General features: G+C 39.9%; 3 protein-coding genes across 4 annotated transcripts in view; all 3 read left to right on the top strand.

Annotated features, from left to right (window-relative positions):
* The first annotated feature begins 334 nt into the window (after positions 1–334).
* Positions 335–7988, top strand: LOC101867911 (ketosamine-3-kinase). The gene is made up of 6 exons (XM_005144229.3): positions 335–491; positions 2684–2835; positions 4268–4359; positions 4832–4914; positions 5323–5445; positions 6207–7988. Exons 1-6 carry the CDS (start codon positions 351–353, stop codon positions 6543–6545), a joined length of 930 nt encoding a protein of 309 aa, XP_005144286.1. The 5' UTR covers positions 335–350; the 3' UTR covers positions 6546–7988.
* Positions 7989–11627: 3639 nt separating this feature from the next.
* On the top strand, positions 11628–19780 carry LOC101868077 (fructosamine-3-kinase). Of its 2 annotated transcripts, XM_031044841.2 has the most exons (7): positions 11628–12139; positions 13203–13354; positions 14497–14588; positions 15773–15855; positions 16802–16924; positions 17730–17895; positions 19134–19780. In XM_031044841.2, the coding sequence occupies exons 1-7, from the start codon at positions 11999–12001 to the stop codon at positions 19199–19201; spliced, it is 825 nt and encodes a 274-aa protein (XP_030900701.2). In that variant the 5' UTR covers positions 11628–11998; the 3' UTR covers positions 19202–19780. The 2 variants fall into 2 exon arrangements, with proteins under 2 accessions (XP_030900701.2, XP_005144287.1); XM_005144230.4 differs by lacking the exon at positions 19134–19780 and having other exon boundaries at positions 17730–18671.
* A 1056-nt stretch (positions 19781–20836) lies between these two features.
* The window catches only part of TBCD (tubulin folding cofactor D), a 122765-nt gene continuing 118180 nt past the window's right edge, over positions 20837–25421 (top strand). The window contains exons 1-2 of the mRNA XM_034067411.1: positions 20837–20906; positions 21197–21423. Coding sequence (XP_033923302.1) covers positions 21231–21423 — 193 coding nt within the window. The 5' untranslated portion in view covers positions 20837–20906; positions 21197–21230. The remainder of the gene's footprint in view (positions 20907–21196; positions 21424–25421) is intronic.

Raw genomic sequence — 25421 nt, 5'->3', positions numbered from 1 at the left:
CGTTATTTAACATCCTGCCCACCTCACCGGGCCAAGGGGCAATCCCGAGTCCAGCAGTGAGTTGTAACGCAGAGGGGAAGCCCCGTCAGCTCAGCCGCTTCACTAGACCAGACCGCAGCAGCCCAGCAGCTCCTCCCCGTCAGTTTCTAAGAAGCGATTTTTTCCTTCTCCGTCCTCAAGCCAGAAAAAAGCAAATCCTTCCATGTCTTTCCCCAACGCCTACAACCAAGCCCTCACCAAACCCACCAGCCAACCTCCCCACCTCAGCTTCTGCCGCCATTTTGCAAGCCCCGCCCGCCGCACGCTGCTCGCCGCGCATGCGCAGCACCGCGCAGTGCCCGGCGGGCAGCATGGAGGCAGCGCTCAGGCGGGAGCTGGGCACTGAGTTGCTGCGGCCAACGGGGCACTTGGGGGGCGGCTGCATCAGCCAGGGCCAGAGCTATGACACGGACCATGGCCGGGTGTTCGTGAAGAGCAACGCCAAGGCGGAGGTGTGCGGGTTGTAGGGGGCGAGGGTGCGGTGCGTGTGGCGGCCCCCGGCCCAGGGCGGCCGCACTGAGGAGATGCGCGGCGGGCTGGCCTCCGGTCTCTTCTTGCTGGAGAGAGGTTTGCCGGCTGGCCTTAGGGAGGTGTCCTGCGGTGGGGTTAGAGGTTGGCTTCTGCCCTGTGAGGGTCTGACTGGCGGCCGCTGTGGGTCTGGGGCCTGGTCTGAGGCTTGGAGTGCCCGGGGATAGGGAGGCCGCTGAGGTGGGGGGCATCCATAGAAGCAGCATTCCTGGTGGGGTGGTGTTGTATCAGTACTGTGTGCCTCGGGTATGTGGTACAATGACTTGATGCTGTGTCTTGTGCCTGCGGTAGCGGTGGCATGGCTGTGGCTGCATATGCTGTGAAAGTGACTGAATCAACCCAGAGGGTATAAAGTTATCTGCTAAGGGTATGCATCTTTGTTGTAAAAAAACCTGTAGTTCCCTGCACATAAGGAGGTTTTCCTAAGAAATTATGCTTTTTCAGAATTGTTGTCTCAGATTTGCTGCTTTGTCCTTTCACTACTTGGTGCCAGCTACTCTAGGAAGTAGATATCTGCATTTGATAGAGATAAAAACTATGTGACATACACGTATGGCATCTTTATTTGCAAAAGCAGAGATCAGGCGGAATTTACTTTAAAGGTACTCTACATTGTGTATGTCAAATAAACAGAATCACAGGTGCAAGCAGGATTTGTATTTGCCTTTGACAGCAGACAAGTGTTTTTGAAAGCATGTATGCAACCATATCTGTTCCAAATTTGTTCATGCTTTCTGATCATGGATGCACTGAGGTGACAAAATGGGAAAATACAGAAGGGTTATCCTGCTTTACATTAGACTGAAAATAGTTGGAATTGATAGCAACAGAGACCTTCCACTCAGACCTTTGTTAATTGTGTTTGTAGGTACACAGTCTAGCTAGGTGCAAGATAAGACTTGGGGGGAAAAATGTCTGGATAGATTTTCTATTCAGTAATCGTTTGATTTTCTCTGCTTTTGTCTGAGTGTGGATTCTGAGTGCTGACTAAAGCAAACTTTGCCAAACTGTATTAGAACGTTATGCTGTGTGTGCAGCAGTGGGTGTTTATCAGCAGTTTCTTTAGAAAAACAGAATTCTTTAGAAAACAGCATTTTTTACTGAGTTAAAGTTAACAGCTGACTTTAACCCTACATGAGACTTTAGACAAAGATACAGTATTTACTGATTTCCTCAGAGGCTGAGTAATTCAGCAGTTCTTTATTCTTGATTGCCTGTGGGCTTTGGAACTTTTAGTCAGTATCTATTGCAAATTGTCCATTGTTTTTCATGTGTCAGTACTAGAGGGCTAATATTCTGATTTTATTTTATTAATGATATTCTTTTGCTTTTAGTTTTAGTAGATACCATAGATTTCCCACGTATCCTTTTTCAGCAACCTTTGCTTGACTTCTAGAATTGCATTTCTTCATGTGATTAGTGTCACTTATGTCAGTGGAGCAACTCAAGGGAATAGATTTTATTTGGTGTGGTTACAGTTGCAGCAATAGGTTTGAAATTCTGAATGTCTTCAAAGCAAATGCAGTTGATAGTGGCTTGGCTTCTAATGGCTTCTGTGTGCAAGTGCTGTAAGAAGCTATCATTGATATTTATTTTTTTTATTTCTCCCCATAAGGCAAAAGAAACAGGCCAGGGAAAATCATACTGTGACTGCAAATTAAACTGTTTTGAAGATCAGCTACATTACTGAGCAGTCTGTCACCAAAGTCATGACGATTGTGAATGTTGGTACCATTCTTCTAGTCTCTCAACTGATGATGCATATAGGCCATAGCTTTCTAGACATTTGTTGCGTAATCAATGAATAAAATGCTACTTACCTTTTATATATGCATGTAGTTTGAACTCCTTCAGTTGTAAAGGCTTTCTGTTTTTATAATTACCATGTTAGAACCTAAATCACTTCCATGGAGTTGTTTTATGAAGCAGCATTTCTATAATGGTAAAATTACTGTGAAGTCTGGTAGTGTGGATCTATCTGTAACCTGTAAATGCAGTAAACACTTGCTCAAAGCTTTTTATTTAACATTGACAGCCTTGGTTGGTTTTCTGAAAAGCTTTTTTTACCTGGGACTGATGTTCATGGAGATTAATGCTTTCCTTTAATATTTGGCAGGCCAGAAGAATGTTTGAGGGAGAAATGGCAAGTTTGGAAGCCATCCTGAAAACACAGACAATAAAAGTGCCTAAGCCCATCAAAGTTATAGAGCTGTCTGGGGGCAGTACTCTGTTTGTGATGGAACATTTGGACATGAGAGGCTTAAACAGGTAAACTACAGTATTATCTTTGCATTCTTTAGCCAGAAACTTTGAGTGTTATGGCAGTCAAGTCACTGGTTTTCAAAAGGAGAAACTTGGTTGGTTTCTTTTTTAAGCAAGTCAAGCTTCATTCTGAGAAGCTGTACAGCAGAGAACTCTCTAACATACTTCATAGTGCTTTACTGAGCAAATTGGTTATGCATGAAGAAGTGAGTCTCGGTTTTGTCCAGTTTTGGTTTTGTTTCAGTTTTTTATTTTTTTTTTAGGTAATTGGTGATTTTTAAAGTAAGGCTGCTTTTTACAATAAGGAAAATTACCTACCTGATCACCTCTTTTTGTACTTGTGTTTGATATAAGGAACGGTGCTTAATATTGCTTGTCGTGAGTATGCAGAGACACTTCCCCAGATGAATGAATCCTGATTTCAATATTTTTATAACTCTTACCTCAATTTTGGTAGTTTCAAACTTTAGGACGTTCTCTGTGGCAAACCCTTGAGTAAACTCAAATATGATGAATACATGTGTCTGATTCCATTGGGTAGGTGGGCACAACCAATATCTCATCCCAGTCTTAGAACTTGTACAGCCAGCTTAAAGTCTTTCCCTTCAACGTGTTCATCTGCAGAGTTTCTAATTCACGAGAAGCCCTTAGTGAGCTTCAAGAGAAAGAACAGAAATAGTATTGGGTTTGGGTTGACTGAGACGAAATGTGTGCAAATTCAGCCTTTGGCAGACAGATTTCAGGAGACACCTACAATCTGTGTTAACAGGACCAAATGAAGGAATAACTTTGCCTTAAATGACAATGCCTTGAGAACAGGGAAAGATACGAGAGGTCAAAGACAGGAAAAGGAGCATACTTTTGTTAACATGGGAGATGACGAGTTGGAGGACTTGTAATTAGTAAAAGACTTCTGAACTGCAGAAAAATAACAGCTTTTATTAAAAATGGTTAAATAAATAAGGCCCAACTGACTCTTCCATCTTTTAGGCCTTTAAGAGAGGAGAAGCAGGAGACAGAGAGATAAAGCAGATAAGTTTTGTTTGGCTCTATTTCCCCAAGACAGTTCACCAAAAAAAAAACCCACCCCACCACAAAGCTTACCAGGTTGTGCATGCTCTTTTCACAGATCTCTTACTGAAAGTTCATATGCAAGTGATTTTGTGCAGAAATTAGAAGTGTTTCTCATTGTTATTAAATGTACGTTTGCTGCTTGCTTTAGCTTTTAACAATATTGTCAGACCACGTATATACATTTTGTTCGATGTTAATCTTTGTAGGAAAAGGTGTTTGTAATCAGAATATCTTGAAAATGTACTTCATTAGAGATGCAGAATTCCTTTTACTTTCTTTTTAAGTCTCTTCAACAAACTCTTGGAATACCCAGAACTAGATTCATTCCTGTGTCAGTATTGCTAAGAATATTTTTGTTTCTTAGACATTCAGCAAAGCTTGGAACACAACTGGCAGACCTCCACCTTCATAACCAGCAACTTGGAGAGAAGCTGAAGAAAGAAGAGAGCACAGTTGGTACAGTACACAGCTGTTTGCAAATTTAACCTAGTTCATAAGAATCTGCAAAATAATTAAAATAGCTTTTGTTATTTCAGATTAAGTTTGTCTTCTTCCACTAAAGATATTATAAAAATAGATTTGGATGAAACACCCAGGCAGGGAGTCTTCCGTTTGATTTTCTTTGCTCTATTTGGATCTGTAAGCAAATAACTTATTCAATTTGGGACCCTTATGGTCCCAAACCACATTTTCTGCAAGGACACATGCTATCTCAAAATACGATTATGGAAATTGTAATTAAGCTGCTTTTACACCAAGATTTACACTTGAAAACCAACAGCAACAACCACTGTAACAAAAAAAGTATTTAGGTGCAATTGTTTGATTCTCACAGCATTGTACCCTTTCCTAGTTTTTAAGGTCCATTTGCATTGGAGATACTCAGAACCTTGTCATTAGTATTGGATTTTTGTCTTTGGTTTGAAAGGTAAAGGTCAAGGGCAAATGGAAGTCCAGTTTGTGGATCAATTTGGCTTTCATACAGTTACCTGCTGTGGCTATCTTCCACAGGTAGGTTGTACTTCATCAGACTGATAGAATCTTAAGTTTTTATTTTCCTTTCAGTGACACAAAGGAACCAAATTATCATAATGGAAATAAATTTATTTCTGTGGAGTCTTAAAGAACAAAACCCATTGTTTAGCCTTCAGCCTGCTAGGGAAGGTCATGCTTTGGATAGCACTTCCAGCTGCATCGGGCATTCATAGCTCTTCAATTTCTTGGGTTTTATCACTTACGGAAAATTATTTATTCCCCTAATATAGTGTTTTAAGATAACATTCCATTAAATGATAGCATTTATTGTCCTGGGTGGTAGCAGCACAGAGGCTGTATAATCCTCAAAAGCTTTATTTGCAAAAGAAGAAAATCTGTCTTTTGTGTGGTGTAGAACTAATATCTGCAGTCCTGTTTCTTCAGGTGAATGACTGGCAGAATGACTGGGTGACTTTCTTTGCCAAGCAAAGAATCCAGCCTCAGATGGACATGATTGAAAAGAATTCAGGAGACAGGGAAGCAAGAGAACTTTGGGCACAACTGCAGGTAGGAGGAACTCTCTCAGTTCTCTCTATAGTAATAGCTATGTATCAGTTGTTTAGTTTTTGTTTTTCATAAAACAAAGTTACTGTTTATTGGTATGCTCCAGGTTCTGTTGGTAAGAGACTTCAGCTTTAGGGGTTAAAATGCCCTTTATTGTAAGTTATAATAGCTTTTGCACATTATGATAATAACCCACACTGAATGTGTGCCAAATAGCACTTTGCCTTTCTGTTTGGGAAATACTAGATTGATTCACATTTAGCATTCTCTGTAACATGTTCATAATGAGAAATGTGTATAAGGAGTTCTGTTCTGCACATAATCCCTTCATGTAAGGTTTGCACGTGCTTAAGTGACTGCAGTATTAGTGATTTGTGTACTACTTTGCAGAAATCTCTTCGAGGTTGGTGAGATATTCCTGAGCCTTCTAACCATGAAGTGGGTGGTGGTGGTTGTTCTTATTAAAGCTGGTCAATATTATGCACTGAAAACAGCACTGAATGCAGTTTCAAGTTTCGTATTTTCTTGCAACAAAAAACATTTGGATGACTATTCTTCAGGTGCTGGCTTTTAGGAAAAATAGAAATCCTCTTGATTTTCTCAGCATCACTGTTGACTCGGTCCTGTGCTGTTTCAAGTTATGCTTTTTTTTTAAAACTGACTTAACAAGTTTCAAGTGATGCTTTGCATCTGTGCAGATAAAAGTCTGCAGTCATTCAACTTAACATGTAGTACTTACACATCTTGCTTTCTTCCTCCTGCAGCTGAAGATACCCAGTTTGTTCTGTGATGTAGAAATTGTTCCTGCTCTTCTTCATGGAGATCTCTGGGGCGGAAATGTAGCCGAGGATGATTCTGGTCCAGTTATCTTCGATCCGGCTTCTTTCTATGGCCATTCAGAGTATGAGCTTGCAATAGCTGGAATGTTCGGTGGTTTCAGCAGTTCTTTTTACTCTGCTTATCACAGTAAAATTCCCAAAGCTGCAGGGTTTGAGAAACGCCTAAAGCTTTATCAGCTTTTTCACTACATGAACCACTGGAACCATTTTGGTACAGGGTACAGAGGGTCCTCTCTAAACATTATGAGAAATCTTATAAAGTGATTTGCAGCTTAAACAGAATACTTTGTTGCTTGGGAACCCCATACTTTGTGGTATAACTACAGGAGTAGTATTACTAAAAAAATCTACTAGACCCTTGACCTTGTTGCACAGCTAAAGACCTAGAATCAATGAGTGTAACATAGTCATCCCTTTTTAGGATAGTTGGGAGTAACTTATGAGGGCAGTGTCCAAGGAAGGAGTTGATTATTCAGTTGCACAAAGATCTGTTGGAGTCATGAAAGCGTTATGTGCTTAAGACTAGGCGAGGGTATACAGATAATACACTGAGGCTAAGAACATTGAAGAGCATTGCTCATTGCTTTTTGCTGTTCCCCTTCCATCTTTATGATAGATTGCTCAGACTCTTTCAACTCTTTATGTCTAGTTATGTGCATGAGAACAGTGTTAACAAAATACTTAGAAAATCAACAAGAAAATGACATAATGGCAACTGTGAAAGGTGATTTGGATTCACTATTTGTTATGCTGATGTGATTCTATTGGATGGAGACTGCTTCCTGTTCTGTAACAAAGCTGTGTGAAAATGCTGATAATTTTTTCTGGCACGTGCATTTTGGTGCCTCATGACATTCCTATGAGCTGTTTTGTGCTTGCTGTTCAGTTGACTCTTACCTCCAGCAATTTTGTTTTCACCAGAACTAGCTCTCCTTTTATGGATTATGCTTTTGTCCAATAGTGTGTATTCTGAAAGGTCTTTTCAGGTAAAGCACTTTACATGTACATATCCTGTGAAGATGTTTTCTCTCACTAATGCAAACAGAAGATGTACTTCTTTGACCATTGGCATTGCCCACATGTAGTCATGGTACAGGCTTCACACACATCTTCTGTAATGTAGACTACAGGTGCCATGAGCAATCATTCTTCTTCAGTCCCTACTAAGTGCACTTTGTAGCTTTTGGGATAAGAAACATTAAACCAAAGGAAGTTTAACTTCTCAAGGAAGAAATTTAAAAGGAAATTTAACTCTCAGAACAGCAACTCTACCCCAGTAGCAGAAGTTCCCTAAGGACATCTCTGCAGACTGTTTCTTGCACCTGCAAGGTGGTAGTGCTAAAATTGTGTTATTTTTGATGTAGTCTCATAATGATATTTCAATGCAAGCGAATCGGGTAGCTGAGACAGATGTATGATTCCTAACGGGCATTTTGAGTGTTTGGGAATTACTTTAATTAACTAAAAATGTTTTTTCACTGGGTATTAGCAGAATATTGAGTGTTTTTTAGATGCTGGTTTTGCAGTTATTTATAAAAATTGGAAGCAAGTATTGGAAGAGAAGACTATCACTTGATATGACTTTCCTTAATTCTACTACTCTTCTCACTGGCTGTTTAACTTTTCCTACAGAAAGTTTGAAAGCCTTGCTTGGTAGAGTAGCTTTTTCTTTTACCTTGTTGCTGAAATAAAAAGCTTCCCAGTTGATTATTGTTGTCTCTTCTTTGAGTTAAAAACTTACAGTTTGCGTTCACTCTTGGGGAGCCTCCTGCTCCAACCTGTTCAATGTCCCACATTTATTAGATTATTATGGTCATCAGAGGTGTTGATGGGCACGTGGTCATGGATTTTAATCTGGAGCAGTGTGTCACTGAAGAGAATTTACATGTTGTTCAGTTGCTTTGGTGTTTGAGGTCCTGTCTGCCTTCAAATTTGATGTATTGTACCAGTTGTTTGGTGGCTGTTGATGAAATGTTCTGTCCATGCCTATATCCTTATCCCCTTCACCCAAACATAACACAGCTTAGTGCAGCTGACTGGGGAGATGCTGGGGAATTTTGGCCAGCAGTCAGACCCCTTAACTGTTTATTTCCATATGCCTTCATGATAAAGTCAGAAGTTATTTCCCAAGATCATTCTGTTTACAAATCTTCAACAAATCAACATGTTTATTTTACTAAAAATATTTTTTATCATTAGAAGGTGAGAAGTGATATGAAGGTGGACTTGAGTGATAAATGGTAGGTGTTCAAAGGTCACTTTTTCCTAACAGAACTGAATCAAAATATTCTTATGGTTGAAAGAAAACTGTGTTTTGTATAAGTTATGTGAATAGAAACAATTGTATTTAGACTTATATTTTAAGGGATATTATGCTCATTTTTTCAAAGCTATTTTACGCTTCAATTAAAAGTGGTAGAGAGGAATGCAAATGGAATATAACAGCAAGCTGTTCTGTGCCATGGATCCCTTCATTTTGCTTTCTGATAAACAGCAGGTCAGGGGATGGAACCTTCTCTTGTGAAGGCAGGCTGCTGAACCCTTAGGAAGAAATTGCTGCAGTTCTGTCAGGTAGCTTCTGTTTGTTTCTTTTTTTTCCCTTACATATTGTATAGTTCTCACTGCTCTTTGAATTGTCCTCTTTGATAATTCTGTTTTATTATATGTTTTAGCCATGCCTTTGTTATTCTTTATTTCTTTATTTCATGGTTTAAAGCTAATGTGTCCTACTTTTCCTTCTCATCTATTCCTCCCTCTTTGCTCCCTCTGTACATTCTAAATCTCGCAGGCATGTTTCCTTGTACCCATGCTCTCATTCTGTATTTCTGCTTTTGTGTCATCATTTTGCTGACTTTCCATTCCTGTTTTGACAAGGAGAAAGGGTGAAGTATGCTCAGTATGTAAATTGAGGGAAGATACCTGGAAGGCTCAGATCACTTCTCAGGTCCAGCTGGGTATAGGTCAGAGGGTGGTGAGCAATTGCATTGTGCATTGCTTGTGTTTATTGTTTTGCTCTTTCAGTTTTATAGTCTCTCTGCTTGTTATTTCCCTTATCATTATTATTATTGGTGGTGGTAGTAGTAGTTCTGTGTTATACCTTAATTACTAAACTGTTCGTACCTCAGCCTGTGGGATTTACATTCTTTCAGTTCTCCCCATCCCTCTGGGAGCAGGAGGGAAAAAGGCAGGGAATGAGTGAGTGTCTGCATGGTTCTGAGTTACTGGCTGGGCTTAAACCACGACACCAACTTTGCAAGGCTTGACTGTCCAAAATATGAAAATAGATCCAGTTTGAGCCTCTCTGCAAGAACCTGTAGTTTTGCTGAATTGCCCATAGTTCCTCTGTACCCGACATTTCAGTGTGATTCATTCGTTTTCATTCTCATGGACTGCTGCCATCTACACAAACTGCCTGCAGGGATGAATGTGGCACTCCCTGCTTTTCATCTTGGCTGCTGTTCCAAAATAGATCTGGTGATATTAAATGATGCTGGACTGTTCTAGCAGAAGTAAAAGTGGGTGGGAAGTGGTATATAATTAACTTGTCCTGTGCTGATTGTGACAGAAGATTTAAAAGGGAAACATATTTCTGGTAACTGAAACCACACCGGAATCACAATAGTTTTATTATTTGTCTTTGCAAAATAATATTCAATTACTTTTCAACACATTTTTCAGTGAAATCCCAAAATAATTCACTGAAATCTCTCATGACATGGTGGCATACAGAGCTACAGCCTCTGCAGTTATGCTGCAGGTCAGATCTATAGCTTTAAAGGAGTTTAAATTATTTGTCCTTGGTTAGTTCTTTACTGAGGAACAGTAACTTCTGTCAGGAAGGGAGGTTTTTACGATAGAAGGGCTTTTCTTGCTCTTAGCTTAATGGAGCTTCTTTGTTTTCCTGTGATTCTTTAGATGCTGTTACTCCCAAAGGACATGAGAACAATCTTTTTCTTCATTTGTATGCAGGGGGGGTATCTTGTCTTCTGGACAGTCTTTGGAAACAAACATATTAGAAGCGATTGTGTGCAAAAGAAGAAAATAGCTAGGAAACTGAACAGTTACAAGCTCCACTACCAGCATAACCCAGAGGATAGGGCTCAAATCAGGAGCCTGACAACACTCAGATGAATAATCCTGTATATTTAACCATTGCCATCTCCTCACACCTCACCAGTGCAGTTGGAGTTTCTTTGGGGATCTAGCCGTGGTGCTGAACCGGTGCTGCTTGGTTTTGCGGCCTTCTGTTCCTTCCAGCCCATCTGGGATGCTCTGGAGTTGTTCTGCTTCTGGTATTTGGAACAATACTGTTTAAAGTTGCTTGACTGGAACAAAAATGTTAGGAAACCAGTCCTGTCGCCTGTGTGTTACTAGCTAAATACAGATCCATCATGGAAGCAAATGAGGGTTTCCTGTCTATTGGCTGCTATTTAAGTGATTCAATATATTTGGATTAATACAGTCCTGTTTCTGTTTTAACCAAAGACGAAATCAAAAGAATGTTGGAAGAAATGTTGCAGTCAGTAACTATTGGCGTCTTCACTAGAAACTGTAGAAGAGAAGTCCATGGCATCCTAGACTGCAAAAATGTTGGGTTCAGCAGTAATATTGTGGATGACGATGAATAGTGCAACAGTGGTAACAGAATTCAGAAATTCCCTGCAGAGGTTGGTGGTAGGCATTGCTGCTCCAAGAACAGCCTTTTCTATGGATTGGAATGTGCCAGGAGTCAGTCATCAAACCAAATAGGTTGTCTTTATGAAGGCATATTAAAGCGAATACTGCAGTGCCTGGGTTGCAGCATGTTTTCAAAGATTATGATAGCATGTTTTAAATGTTTGACATATAACTGAAGGTGTCAGTGCATTTTGCAAGCAGGAATTGATTGAATTCAGTAGTGCATAAGGGATCTTATTTCTGTGTGTTAGGTTGTGAAAGGAGATGAAAAGGTGAAATGAAGTCTAAAGATCATGTTAAACCTGGAGAAGTATATAGGAACAGTGTCTAAACTTCTTTACTACCAGCTTGATGCTTTTACTGTGAATTTTCACCAGATAATGTCCATCCCTGAGCACTTTGCTGTGTCACTGACCTGAGGCAATAAAATTTTTTTGACTGTTTCTTGCAAGAGATGGAATTCTGTCCCAAGAAGGGAAAGCCTTCTAAAGAGCTCCGTGATGACAACAGATCTCCACATAAAACAACTACAAACAGAAAATACCCACCAACCTTTGCACATATTTCTGGTGGCTGAAATTACATCCTTATGGGCTGGAACTTTGTTTTTCATGTAAATAAGCACAGCACGTGCGCATTTTATATCGTTGCATTGAGTCTCCCTCTAGTGGCTTGGTTTAGCAATGCCTCCCCAGTGCGAGCAGAGAGCTTAAAATAGAAAAACGGGTCCAAACTACAAATACCAGCAGCTCTCAGCACAGTCGAGAGAGGACCCAGGACACACCTCCCCGATTTATTCTAGCAAATATTTCTAAGCATTTTTATTTTTCATGTAATTACAGCCCACAGGAAAGAGCATTTTGAAAAATTATCTCTGCATTTGCCTTTTGTTTTTCCTTTTGGCTGCTGGTTTGTTTTGTTTTATTTGGTGGGCAGTCCTTTCTACCTCATAGCTGAGTGACAGTGAAAGAAGGACCCAAACCTTATCCTGTTTCGCAGTGGATTTAGCAGAAAGCAGCTGCAGCAGCCTGGGAGCGACCATGGAAAAGATCCTGAAGACAGAATTGAAAACATCCGTCCTGAAGGCATTTGGAAGCTCGGGAGGAGGATACATTAGTCAAGGCCAAGCTTATGAAACTGACAGTGGACGAGTATTTGTTAAAGTCAACCACAAATCTCAGGTTAATGCAGATATTTAACTATTAATATTTACTGCTTGTAGAGAGCTTTTTATTTTCAAAGTGCCTGATTGTTAATGATTTAGACTTCTGCATTTTCAGGCTGACTTTGAATTATTCCAGTTTTCATTTACATTTTCTTTCAAAAGCTGTTGTCTATGTGAAATATTAACGTGCAGTAGGTTTGGTTAATGCAGAATGAGATGGAATGCAATGTGATAACCCTCAACAGGAATTAGCATTGCAACATGTAAAAGGGAGGCAAAGTACAGAGCTGTTGTAGTACTTAGAATTTGGAAAAGCCTAGAGCTGAGTTTGCATTCACTGCATTCCTTTTTGTGTTTCAGTTGGGAATAGTGGGAGGGAGGGAACAGGGTGCCAGTGCTAAAACCCATGCTTTATGTTTAAAGCCACAGAGTTTCAACCTTCCCCATTGATTATTTCTACCAGTAAGTTTCTTGCAATTTTTCAGGCTCTTAACTTTTAATTTATTACTAAATGAATACTGAATTGCTTTTATAACACCACAATGCATCAGCAATTTGCTTTATCAAAACAATCCTAAAACTGCTGTGAGGAAGAGCAGAATTACTTCAGAAACGCAGAGTACAGGCTTAATATTTGTACTGACATCTCTCCACCTAGTGGCCATTGACTTACATGGAGAGGGGAAACAGATTAAGGATTCATTCTTTGACTTCATTTTATAGTGGTCATCTGTGGTTTTGAAGAAGGTGGCCTTGGGTTTTACCCTCACAGGTACTGTTACATCTCTGTAGTTTGGTATCTCCATGTGCAACTGGAAATCATGGTGAAATGTGATGTATCCTACTACACTGGAATGAATTTGGGGAAGAAAAGTAGTACTCAAGTCTCCCTGTGTGGAGTGAAACCTTGCTGTAGCTACATTTTTTTAATCAAGATAGTATATCTCCATATAACTTAGCAAACAGGGCTATTTTTTCCATAGTACTTGTTGCAGGCATCCATAGGATATTCTATAGGATATTCTATAGGATATTCTATAGGATATTCTATATCCAAGGATATTCTTATTCCCTGACAGGCTAGAAAAATGTTTGAAGGAGAAATGGCAAGTTTGGAAGCTATTCAGAAGACCAATATTGTGAGAGTGCCTCAGCCTATCAAAGTGATTGACCTGCCTGGAGGAGGAGCAATGTTTGTCATGGAGTACCTCAAGATGAAGAGCCTCAAAAGGTGCATCTGGACGTCTCTTTTTCTTTCTACTACATTTTGGGGCATGTGTTCAGTCAGAAAACCTTATGACAAGAATCTCTATTCTCTCAGAGATGGAGCTTATATCTGTTATGATCCATGCTTTTTTGTGTGTATATATTAAAAAACATATATGTGTATATACATGTGTATATACACTACTTCCTCACATTATGCTCCTCCATGACTCTCTACCTGCAACAGAAATTGCATGCCATCGCTAGCCTAGAGCTTTATGTGCTGGTCCACATGTGCTGAGATGCTACCAAAGTGAATGACATAATGGCTGAGTTTTAGCCCATTAGTCATAAGCTCCTGAGCATAGGCTTTCATGACTTAACTGCTTCATTCTGGGCCTCTATAGGGAAATAGTAATGCTTAAGGCTCTTCTGCTGTTGGGTTTTGGGTTGTTTGTTTGTTTTTTTTGTTTGGGTTGTTTTTTGGGTTTTTTTAGGGGGGGGGGATCCCAACCTATTTTTATTTGGAGAATAACAGCAATTCCAGAGTCTCCCAGACAGTCCATTCCAAACCATCCCACTGTTCCCATGAAAGATTTTCTGGTGTTTAACCTCAGTCTTCCTGGTTGCAATTGTAACCCATTATTTTCTACTCATTCTAGGCATGGAAAAGAAATTAGTTTCCGTCCTTGCAGTTTCTGTTCAGCTATCTGTGCAATATTATAACTGCTTTTCACTTGTTTTGTCATCTGCATTAAGCAGCCTTAACTCAATCCTTGTCTATGTCTTCTTTTCAGACTCACCATTCTTACTGCTGTTTGGCTGATCTCAAAGTACGATGCCCTTAAGTAGATACCATGTTCTATGCTTCATGTGGAGCTGATAAGGAGGTTTATTTGATCCTCCTGCTCTCTATGCTCCTGTTTATACAACCTTGTGTTCTGTTTATCTTTCTTGCAAGAGCTTTGTCTTCTGTTGATTTCATTATCCATAACAACCTGTTTCTTAAAGAGTTGTCATTTACTCCCCATTATGCACTTGTGAAAGTGTTTAAGGTTCTATATTTGTCAGAAATACACTCAATAATATTTAACTGAGTGTTTTTTCCCCTGTAGTATGTTGTTCACTTGTCTTGTTTCGTTTTTATTTTGTTTTTTGATCCTACAGATACTGTTCAGAGCTTGGAGAGCAGATGGCAGATCTCCATCTTTATAACCAGAAACTTGGAGAAAAATTGAGAAAGGAGGGAAACACAATTGGTAGAGTATTGATAACATGTACTAAATAAAAAATCAAGTAATTAATTTGCCTGTAGTACAGTATTGCATTACCAGTTTAATGATAATTAAAGTCAGTACGGGGACACTTTCATGAGATTTGCTCCCCTTGTCCTTATGCCACACTTCTCGAGTGTGCATTATACACAGGAATTACTCATAATTTTTAAACATACCATTTTTACCTTGACAAAAGTAAATTAGTTTTGTTCTTCATTTCATATGTACTTTGTTGTATATAAGCAGGCAGATACTGTAATTTAGTAAGAAATAGTGCTAAGATTTGTAGTTAGAGCTTTCAGTGTTTCATAAGTCAAACGTAAAATTTGGACTTGTTCTCTTTGTCAGTAAAACCATGCAGCCTCATATACCATTAATCTCTTGCAGTGTTCTTGACCTTGCAGAAATCCTCTGGTTTTGGGTTGTTTTTTTTTTTTTCTCACTGTTGGGTTAGGGAATTAAATTATTTCAGCAGATGGTCCCAGTTAGTAAACACATAATTAAGTTCCCCTTTAAAGATGTTGGGGATTACATTTTTGAACTTGAATATGTAGTAAAATGTGCAACATTTGCTACTTGGAGGCAACAGTAATTCAGCAACATAAGGTCATGATCTGGTTTCTACTAACTTCATTGAAAACACATCATTAAAACACATCATTCTTCAGAAAGTGGATTAAGGCATATATAAAATGATTTAAAAAAGGGGAAGGGATACGAAGAATTATTCTTTCAGTGTTGTTAGTATTCAAATCTGAACCACCAGGTACGTATCTGTGGCTTTCCCAAGACTTCCACTGTTTCTGAGTGAAGGCCAAATTACCTGCCAGTTTACAAGTAGCCTATGAGTCAAAAATAAGCCATGTTTAATGATAACATCTTCAAGTGTCAGAACAGTAGATTGTGGACCTGGTATCTGGACTCTGTTTCTGGATGTCTAACTGGTTCATCCAAAGAAAAGTTAGTAACTGTGACTAATTTGGCCTCCATTTCCATTTGGTATCTTCAGTTTTAAGAGAGTTCTTTACATCTTTAGAGAAGGTTTTGACCATGAAATAAGTGTAACTTACTGTTTAAAATTATTTTGTATGCCTATTATCTGAAATTTAGTGCAAACTTGACTATGTAAGGATCTCAAAACTGCCAATATTTGTTTTGTTTCTTAGGTAAAGGAGCAGGTCACTCTGAGTCTCAGTATGTGGATAAATTTGGATTCCATACAGCCACTTGCTGTGGTTATATAGCCCAGGTATGCTCCCTGTCTGTGAAAGTTCACATGTACTCATATAGGTGTCTAAACTCCTAAAAATGCTTGTTTCACTGCTCTTCACCTTCATAATAACAGTTTTGCTCTCACTGCTTCACTGACAGCACAGTGACATGATGGCTGTTCAATGCATGTGGCTTGCTATAATGCGTGTATCACACAGTGGGTTGAACAAGAATTTGAAATTATGTGGTAGCTCTTTAGGTTGGCAGTACTTCATAAAATAACTATCCCTTCTCATACGATGTCTTGGTTTTGCGTTTTTCTAAACCCCTACTATACAGATCTCAAATGGCAAAACCCACTGCTGTTAGAGAGCTTCATCATGTAAGACAGAAAACATTGGAATGGGCTCTGAGAGATAAATCTGTTATTTGCTGCCTCTGCACATGGGAGCATTTCATTCTACTATTTAACTGAATGAACTTTCAATACCTCAAACTCAAGTATAAGTTTTCACCAAATTAGAAACACATTATCCAATAAAAATGAATGAATACTTTTGCATTGCCAGAAAGATTTTGGAATATAATATGGAACAGCTGTCATGATCTCACCAGAAACTCTCCTTATAAAATATATTAAGAAAATTTGAATAAATGAAAATAACTAGAACCTCAATTTATGTCTCATATTAAAGACAGCTGACCTAAGAATGGAAGAGAGCATCACCCCCAAAAGAGCAAGCAACAAAACAGAATCACAGAATGGTTAGGGTTGGAAAGGACCTTAAGATCATCTATTTCCAAATCCCTGCCATGGGCAGGGGTGCCTCATTAGACCATGTCACCCAAGGCTCTGTCATGTGTAGTTTGTATTAATTCTGTCTTGGCCATTGTGTCAGCATCAAGCATTTTAACTTGATGTTTATCTATTACTAATATTGACCACTATTGCTCATGTCAAATCTCTCTATCATATTCTGCAGGTGAATGAATGGGAGAGTGATTGGCCTTCCTTTTTTATTCGCCATCGACTCCAAGCACAGATGGATTTGATTGAAAAAGATTATGGGGACAGAGAAGCCAGAGAACTTTGGTCACAGCTGAAAGTATGAACCATGTCTTATATCTTTTTCTTTAAATGTTAGAAAATATGTATCAGTGGAATTTTAAAGGTATTTTTTATAAGGGATTTACATAGCTTTTAATGAACAGCAGTAACTGGACTAGCTTCACAGCTGACCTAATATTGTCAGCTGAAAAGGATTCATGTTCTTTCAGGGTTTTAGTAGATAGTTAAAATAAAACTGTAATTTGACACTGACATTTATTTCTTAGAATATAGCTAATAATAAGAAGATGCTAAATCCCATCTAGGATCGTGGTGTTACAAAGTGGGTAAGATTCTGCTGCTTGGGCAGATTCTTGTTTTTTTTTTATTTTTTTTTTTTAACTGGTCCAAGCTTACTGCTCTGTTCAAGTCAAACTCCACGCAGCACTTAAGGAACAGCCAGGAATGTACTCCTCTGCAAGCTCTGCGTTACAGATTTGGTCCTTAATTCTGGTTAATCATTACAGATGTTTACTGCTGCCCATTTTACCACTGAAACCTTTTAATTAAAATTGATTTTATTTGATATTTTTTGTGACAGCCAATACTATCCATGCCTAGAAACAATACATTAATGGTAGATGCTGTTGCTAGACTGAATTAAATGATTTGCTAGGCTCTGTTAAGAATATTTACTGACTTGCAGTTTAAGTTTATGCTTGTAGCCGCCAATTGCAAAATGGCTCCATGAGGACTGAAAATAGACAGTATTTGACCAGCTCAGACTCTTATATACTACAGTACTTTATTTTATATTGTCTTTAAAGCGCCTTAATTGTTTTGTTTACTCATGCTTTTTTCAGCTAAAGATTCCTGAAATGTTCTGTGACGTAGAAATCGTTCCTGCTCTGCTGCATGGGGACCTGTGGGCAGGAAATGTGGCTGAGGACGACTCTGGGCCAATTATCTTTGACCCTGCTTCCTTCTATGGCCATTCAGAATTTGAACTGGCCATTGCTGGAATGTTTGGTGGGTTTAGCAGCTGTTTTTTCTCTGCCTATCACAGTAAAATACCCAAAGCTCCAGGATTTGAGAAACGAAACAAATTGTATCAGCTCTTTAATTACATAAACCACTGGAACCATTTTGGGACGGGGTACAGGGGATCTACCCTGAATGTAATGAAAAAACTCCTAAAGTGACCAGGTAAGCTGAGAAATCCTGATAGAGTTCCTTAATAAGGAACAGCCCCTGCTTATCAGAAGCAACCCAAACTAGGAATTAATGTTAATGGTCAAATACCTGAAAGATAAAAGGCTTAAGTACAGTTTTGAGCACCACTAAACGTTGAGTGACTGTGTAATTTCTAACTTACTAGTTTACTAGCACAGAATCATACCCTGCTGAAGGAAAGACTGCTGTGTTTGTGAAGACTCCACTAGGTTGGAAAAGTAGCATGACAGTCAGCTTCACCTTACTCTCTGTAGAGAGTCTCTTTTCATAGCTGCTGTGTTCCATGGTTGGTTGCACATTTTGGCTGTGCCTGCTCCTCTATCAGCAGCTCATTATGGAAAGCTACTGCTGTGGGACTGCGGAGCTGGGAGTATTGACTAGTTCCTTGTGTCTCCCCTTTTTTCGTTCTGTTTTATTTTTCTGTCTCTCTTTCCATCCCTTCTCCCATTTATATTTCTGTTCTTTCCATGTTAAGTGTTCTAATCCAAAGTTTAAATCTGATTCTATGAATCTGAAAATGAAAACATTCTCTTTTTGATTTAAAGAGTAGCAAGGCCCTTTAGACTGCACTTGGCAAGCATATATAATTAATAATATTTTAAATATTTATTTTAATTTAATGTAATTTACTTTTTTTTGTTATGAGAAATTAAATTACAGTGGTATTTTGTAAAAAGGATGTCTCTGTAGTTTCTTGGTAATTGCCTGTATGGTCAGAAAGTGGGTTGTTGCCACACAGGTTTGACAACGACATATCATAGTTTTGGTACAGTATTTGAATGTGTTATACTATGATAGTAACATATTTAAATAACCTTGTAAAAGGATAGCAGAATGTGGGAGGGAGGTTTAGTGTTTTGATGACAAGAAAGCATCTGTTGCTGCTGTATCGGCTGGTGCTTGATGTATTTTCAGTTTTAGAAAACAATGTACGGTATGCAGAGCTAGTCTGTTCTGCTGCTGTATTACTGAAGGAACAGTGTCTAAGATGACTGTCAGGTTTTTTAATATTCTTAATTGCTTTATTTTTGCAGAAAACATAGGCAGTGAGAATTTGGGAGATAACTGTGCAACAAAGATACTGGCATACAATGTGAGCTAGAGTACATTAGCCAATCCATCTATTTTTTAATAGAAGAAAGTGGTAAAGAAAGTAAATGTAAGTACAGTCCAACAAATGTTTATGTGAATCAGAGGAGGTGAGTCACAATGACTGAACTCACATATTTAGGCTTCAGGCAGTTGTCATGACTAATACTTAAACTATTACATTAAAAAATTCAAGTATGTTTAGACGTTCATTAGCTTTAAAATGGCTGTGCTATAAAGATTTCATAAAATTTAAAGTTATATTGTGGTAATTGATATGTTTTAAACACACATTTTGCTTTCTATAAATGTAATAGAAATAGTTAAAATTTTGTACGTTGAATTTGGGCTATAATTACAGCAAGTTGTCATTGTGTGGTTATGCTTCTTAATACAATTATAGCAGTGGAGAAGTGGAATAGTGGAGTGAGAACACAGCTGCATTCATAGCTGACAGGTAGATCTAGGTCTGAGTAAACAGCAAAGTGCATGCATACTAGTATTAATGTTAACAAAGATACATGTATTACAGTGGAAAGCACATGTGAACTTAGGCTCCTTCTCAAATAAAATACTTGTCTTGCAGAAACTATATGCTTGGTGTGCAAGCTTTTTGTGACTGTGGTTTGCTTTAACAAATTTGAGCCTGAAGATAGGAGATTTGGGTGTGGATAGAGTTGCTGGATACTGGGAAAGAGAAGTTTCTGGTCCTAACATCCTGACCAGATTTAAGTGTTTCTTTCAATTTCCTTTATAATCAAAGGTGAAATGCATGCCTCAGGTGGCTCATCTCACCCGGAGCACTCAGTTTGTTAGCTGGTCTGATCTTCCATGTTTATTTTCTATTAAGTAAAAAGAGAACCTGAGGTGACTTGGTTAATGTCTACTTTAGAGCCCAACTTTAGTTTCCTAGTGTTGGTGATGTGTCAAGAGCCGAGTAGTGCTGTTACCAGGTAAAATACTCAGTAGCCGGCAGGGAAGCGTGTGGGAAGAGTGGGTGATGTTCTGTGTTTTGGACTGAAATAGAACAAAACACTTTCCTGAGGGCAAGGAGTCTGGTGTGAGACCATTTACTGCAGCGAGCGGACAGACACTTGGTGTGAGACTGCCCACTTAATTCCCTTCCCTTTTTTGCTGCAGCTATAGTTTGCAGCACTCAAGCTTTGTTTACAGATTGTTATTGCGACAATGAGGTTTTGTTTCCAGAATTTCAAGAGATTTAGATAGTAAGTTATGATACTAACCATGGCATTTGATGTTTTGGTAGGGAGAGGGTACGAAATTAATAGTCTTGGATAACGGTGTAATCCAGTTGCCTTCCACATGCCTTTTGCAACCTACGCAAGGTGATTAGGGAGGCGGATTCAGGACGGTTGTTCCTGATGTCAAGAGTGGGCTCGGTGGCGTGGTAGGAGCACTCACGGCCGGAGCGAGGTAGAGCCGAGATGGACAGGGACATTCCACATCACTGCAGAAGCGTAAACCAGGTCTGTCCGGGCCGGCAGCTCGCAGGATCCGCAATAAAGCCTGAGAACTGCCGGCCTCCCCCAAGGAACCCGCTCCCTGTCCCTTCAGCCGCCGCCGGCTGTTGGGAGGCGTGGCCTCGAGCGGGCGCGCAGCCGCCCCTGCACCCTTTAGTCCCGCGCGGCGCGCCGTAGGAGCGAGGCTGTGCCGGGCAGCGCGGGCAGGCTTCGGGCAGCGCCGCTGCGGTTGCCGGGGTAATGCGCGGCGGTGCGGCCGGGCGGGGTGGGGTCGGAGGCGGGGGGATAAGCGTGTCCTTCGTCCTATCCGGTGCTGTCGCCGGCGTCTTCGCCGTCCCCGAGAGTGTGGGGAGGTGAGGTAGGGCTGGGCCGGGCCTCTGCTGTGCGCGGGAGGGGCGCGGTGGGCCGCATGGTGGCGGGCGGGGCTGTCGCGGGCCGTGTGTGAGGAGCGGCGGTGTCGCCTGAGGGAAGGACGGCTGAGGGCAGAGGTGGGCTCTGGTGCATTGACCGGCTCTTGCTCTGCCCAGCGGTGGGAGGCAGCGGTGACGCCTGGCAGCGGACATGGCTTTGGGCGAGATGGATGGAGTGGGATCGGAGCCAGAGGAAGGCAAGAATCAGGAGGCGAGTGTCACCACCACGAGAAGCATCCTGGAGAGCTTCACAGAGAGCCAGGAGGTCAGGGGGCTCATCGGTAACCTGAAGGGAGCCTTCGGGGACTTGGTGACTCGGGAATCGATCGTGGAAAAATTTGTAGGTAAGCACATCATCCAAAGGGAGGGAGCATGTTCCTGTATTGGTTAAAGGAATTTAGTACCCCAGAAGGACTGAAACACTGATTTCGGGTTAGCAGGAATGCTGGGACTTCATCAACAGGTAGTTTAGGTTTATTTTTTACTCATTTTGTGTTCCAGGTGTGTATTCCACAATTTAACTATGGAAAATAAAAACTTAGGTTTCAGATTTAAGGAATTATAATTCTGACCCATGTTTATCTTCCAGTTTTTCATTCAAATGCAGGCAGTAGCATAATTAAAGTTTTTATGTCTGTCAAAGCCATTTTTGTACTTCATCACTTGTGCATGCATTTTGAACTTTAAAGTGATAATTTCATATTTTTACTTTCTATTTCATACGAAATATGAACAGCAGCTGAAGCCATACAGATCATGTAACTATTTCTGAGAGAGGGCATCTTGGATATGACTTAGTAACTGAGCTTTTGTGCCATATCATGAAAGCAATTCTTCTAGACCTTAGCTGAATATAGAAGTGTGTAATTAGGTACATGTAGCAGGGCCTTTGTAATTAGCTTGTTACGATGCACATCTGTGTATTGGATGCAATATTCTGACCAGGTGATTTGCAGAAGTTCATTCCAAGTTTCTTGTATTTACAAGTTGAATTAAGTGAACTACCATTTTGTAAGTACTTTGGCAAAAAATGGTGAAATCGCAAAAAACCCAAAACCTTGCAGTCAAAATATTGATCCAGTGTCTGCGTTTTAGACAAAAAGAGACTAGATAGGCAAACAATAAACCAGAAAGCCCTAAATTTGGAAATCTGACCCTGCAGAAGTTACTCAGTAGTATTATACTTAGTTGACATAACTGTTCTGAAGAGGTTAGTGATGAGCATACAGATGAGCAAGAACATTCATATTTGTGTCAATTGTTCGGTATCACAGGTGGAATGATTGACTTCCATGGGATAGAGGAGCCATTATTGAAGAAATCTGTGTCTGAAAGGCCATCATCATCTCCACCCAATCACCTTGCTGTATTTCTCTGTCTTACATATCATGTGTACTGTCTCTGTGTATGTAAATTGTATTTATGAACTTTCTGCATGCACATCATTGCCCATTTAATTCAGTATTAATATGCATAAAACTAATAGGTACAAGTATGTTGGTCAATGCTTGGTTATAATATTTAGTGTTGTAAGGTACCATCTGATCCTTTGATAAATTGCCCTCATTTGGGCAAACTGTCCCAGATATAGTGACAGGCTAAATGTATGCGATATCGTGTTGAAGCTTAAGGAATAATCTGTGTGCAGATAAGGCAGGGATCATCACTTACAGAGGATTTTAACTCAGGTCTCTGAAGCATTTACAAAACCATGTGTTGCTCATTATTTGGTGGACTGGTGTTCAGCTGTAACAGTTATTTTTTGTTCTTCCTAGTATCTAGTGCAGTGCTGTGTTTTGGCTGTGGTCGGAGAATAATGCTGGTAACACACTGATGTTTTTAGTTGTTGCTCAGTTATGCTTACCCTGATCAAGGACTTTCCATTCTAATGCTCTGACAGTGAGGAGGGGCACAAAAAGCCAGGAGAGAGCAGAGACAGGACACCTGACCCAAACTGGCCAAAGAGGTATTCCATACCACAGCATGTCATGCCCAGGCTAGGAAATGGAGGGTGTTACCTGTAAGGGACTGACTGCTGCTCAGGTCAGGCTGGGTATTGGTCAGGGGGTGGTGAGCAATTGTGTTGTGCATCACTCCTGTTTATTGGGTTTTTTTGTCCTTTTCTCTTTTAGTTTTATATTCTCTTGTTATTTCTCATATAATTTTTATTATTAGTAGTACATTGTACTTTATTTATTGGGCTGTTCTTATCTCAGCCCTTGAGGATTACATTCTTTTGATTCTTCTCTTCATCCCACCTGGGGGTGGAAGGGGAAATGGAGGTGAGTGCATGGCTGGGTGCTGCTGAGGCTGGGCTTAAACCATGACAGGCAGAGCATTTAATCTGCAGCCATGATTTTGTAGGAAAAATTAGGAACTTTTATTTACTGATTTATTTTTTAAATAACAACATTTGAAGAATTTATTTTCCAGTTAATTCTCTTCAGCATTTAGATTTAGAGATTTATTTTAAATTGCGGGACTGTGATTTGGGAAAACAAGTTGGAAAGATGTGGAATTTAATGGCAAATTCCTTATCTGCTTGAGAGATGTTGTTTGGGGTGTTGATGGAATTTCTTGTATTCACTAATTCTGTCATTTGCAGCTTAAGGTATGTTGTGGTTTAAGCCCAGCAGGTAAATCATAACCACGCAGCTGCTTGCTCACTCCCCTCTTCTTCCCTCCTGCTCCAGGAGAGATACGGAGGAGAACTGATAAAATGTAAATCCCACAGGCTGAGATAACAGTCCAGTAACTAAGGTATAACACAAAACTACTACTGCTGCCACCAGTAATAATAATGATAAAGGAAGTAACAAAGGGACACTTGCTCACAACCTGCCAACTATACTGGGCACAACATGCTGTGGTATGGAATACCCCTTTGGTTAATTTGGATCAGGTGTCCTGTCTCTGCCTCCTCCCGGCTTTCTGTGCCCCTCCTCAGTGGCAGAGCATGAGACTGAAAAGGTCCTTGATCAGAGCAAGCATTACTTAGCAACGACAAAAATCATCAGTGTGCTATCCACACTGTTCTCTGGCTAAAGTCGAAAACACAGCACTGCACCAGCTACTAAAAAGGAGAAAAATAACTGTTACAGTTGAACCCAGAACAAGGTGTCATTAACTACAGTAGGAAGTTACTGATGATAAGGAGCTCAGGCTTCCTTCTTGATAGAAGGCAGCACTGTGGTGTCCAGATGGAATTGCACAAATACCTGCCAGGGATACCAATGATAGTGATTATGCAGTGTCATCCACTGGTCAACTGCAGCACTGTTGAATTTGAATTATATCTTCAATCTAAGTGTTGATGTGACAGTTGGATGAATAGGGAGTGAAGTTGTGAGAAACATAAATGAAGGAAAAGGGGGGATTAAGAAAGTATTTTAGTTTTCTAATTAAAAAGCTATTTTCTGACCAAATATCTAAAATGGCCCAGGCAATCTCTGGTGCTGTACTGGTTCAGTGGATCTCTTCTGAAATCCGGCTCTTGTTTCTGCAGTTGCTTTTTGTTGATTCTACATGTAAATTGAAATGCCTTTGTTTCTAAAAACTGTGGCAAGTTGTTCTTGTGTTTTCTTTTTTCAATATTCATTTTGTCTTTTCTAAGTCATTTCCCAGAAGAAAAATAACTTACTACTGCAGCAAGATTAATGTGAAAAGTCTCAAGGAGCACAGATAGTAATAGCTACAGTTTATATTTGTCCAGGTTAAAATTTATCAAGGATTCGTTGTTCTTTGCTGAATAACATCCTCTGTTCTATTTCAAAATGAAAAACTAGTTCTGAGGTTTGTGAAGTGCATCTTCACTTTCAAAGCAGTACTGCATTGGGGTTTTTTCTGCTATAGTAAAGTAGCTCAAAAGAAAGAGATAAGCATTTTGTGGTGCACATACCCTGTTTTAGTACAGATCCTCAGTGGTGGAACTATGTCTTTAAATACGTTGCAGGCATGGGAGGAGAGATAGCCTTGTGGTGAAGCCCAGTGTGTCCAGGGGGAATTTACCCATGGCTGTATTAGCCTCGGGGTTAGAAAAGTGTCATGCTACTCCAGTTCTTGATGTTGAGATATCTTGGTCTGTGTTTTTAAAGGCAATCAGTAATTTGACATGCCAACGAGTAGAGAAGTGTGTAAAAGTAAGTGGGATTCCATATGTTAATGAAGATGTGAACAGCAGGTGAGAAAGGTGTAAAGCAGTGTTCTGGTCATGTGTGGGTAGGAGTCCAGTGTAAAGCTGGTACATCTGGAGCAGCTGCAGTCTATAGTGGTTCAATGTTGTCCTCTGTTTGCAGAGTTCCCTCAGAAATGGTGTGCTGGTAAGTAATGCTTAGGAAAGGAG

The sequence above is a fragment of the Melopsittacus undulatus genome, chromosome 11, assembly GCF_012275295.1.
Source record: "Melopsittacus undulatus isolate bMelUnd1 chromosome 11, bMelUnd1.mat.Z, whole genome shotgun sequence".
Taxonomy (NCBI): domain Eukaryota; kingdom Metazoa; phylum Chordata; class Aves; order Psittaciformes; family Psittaculidae; genus Melopsittacus; species Melopsittacus undulatus.
Note: the sequence above shows the minus strand (reverse complement) of the source record. Positions and strands in the feature narration are given on the sequence as shown.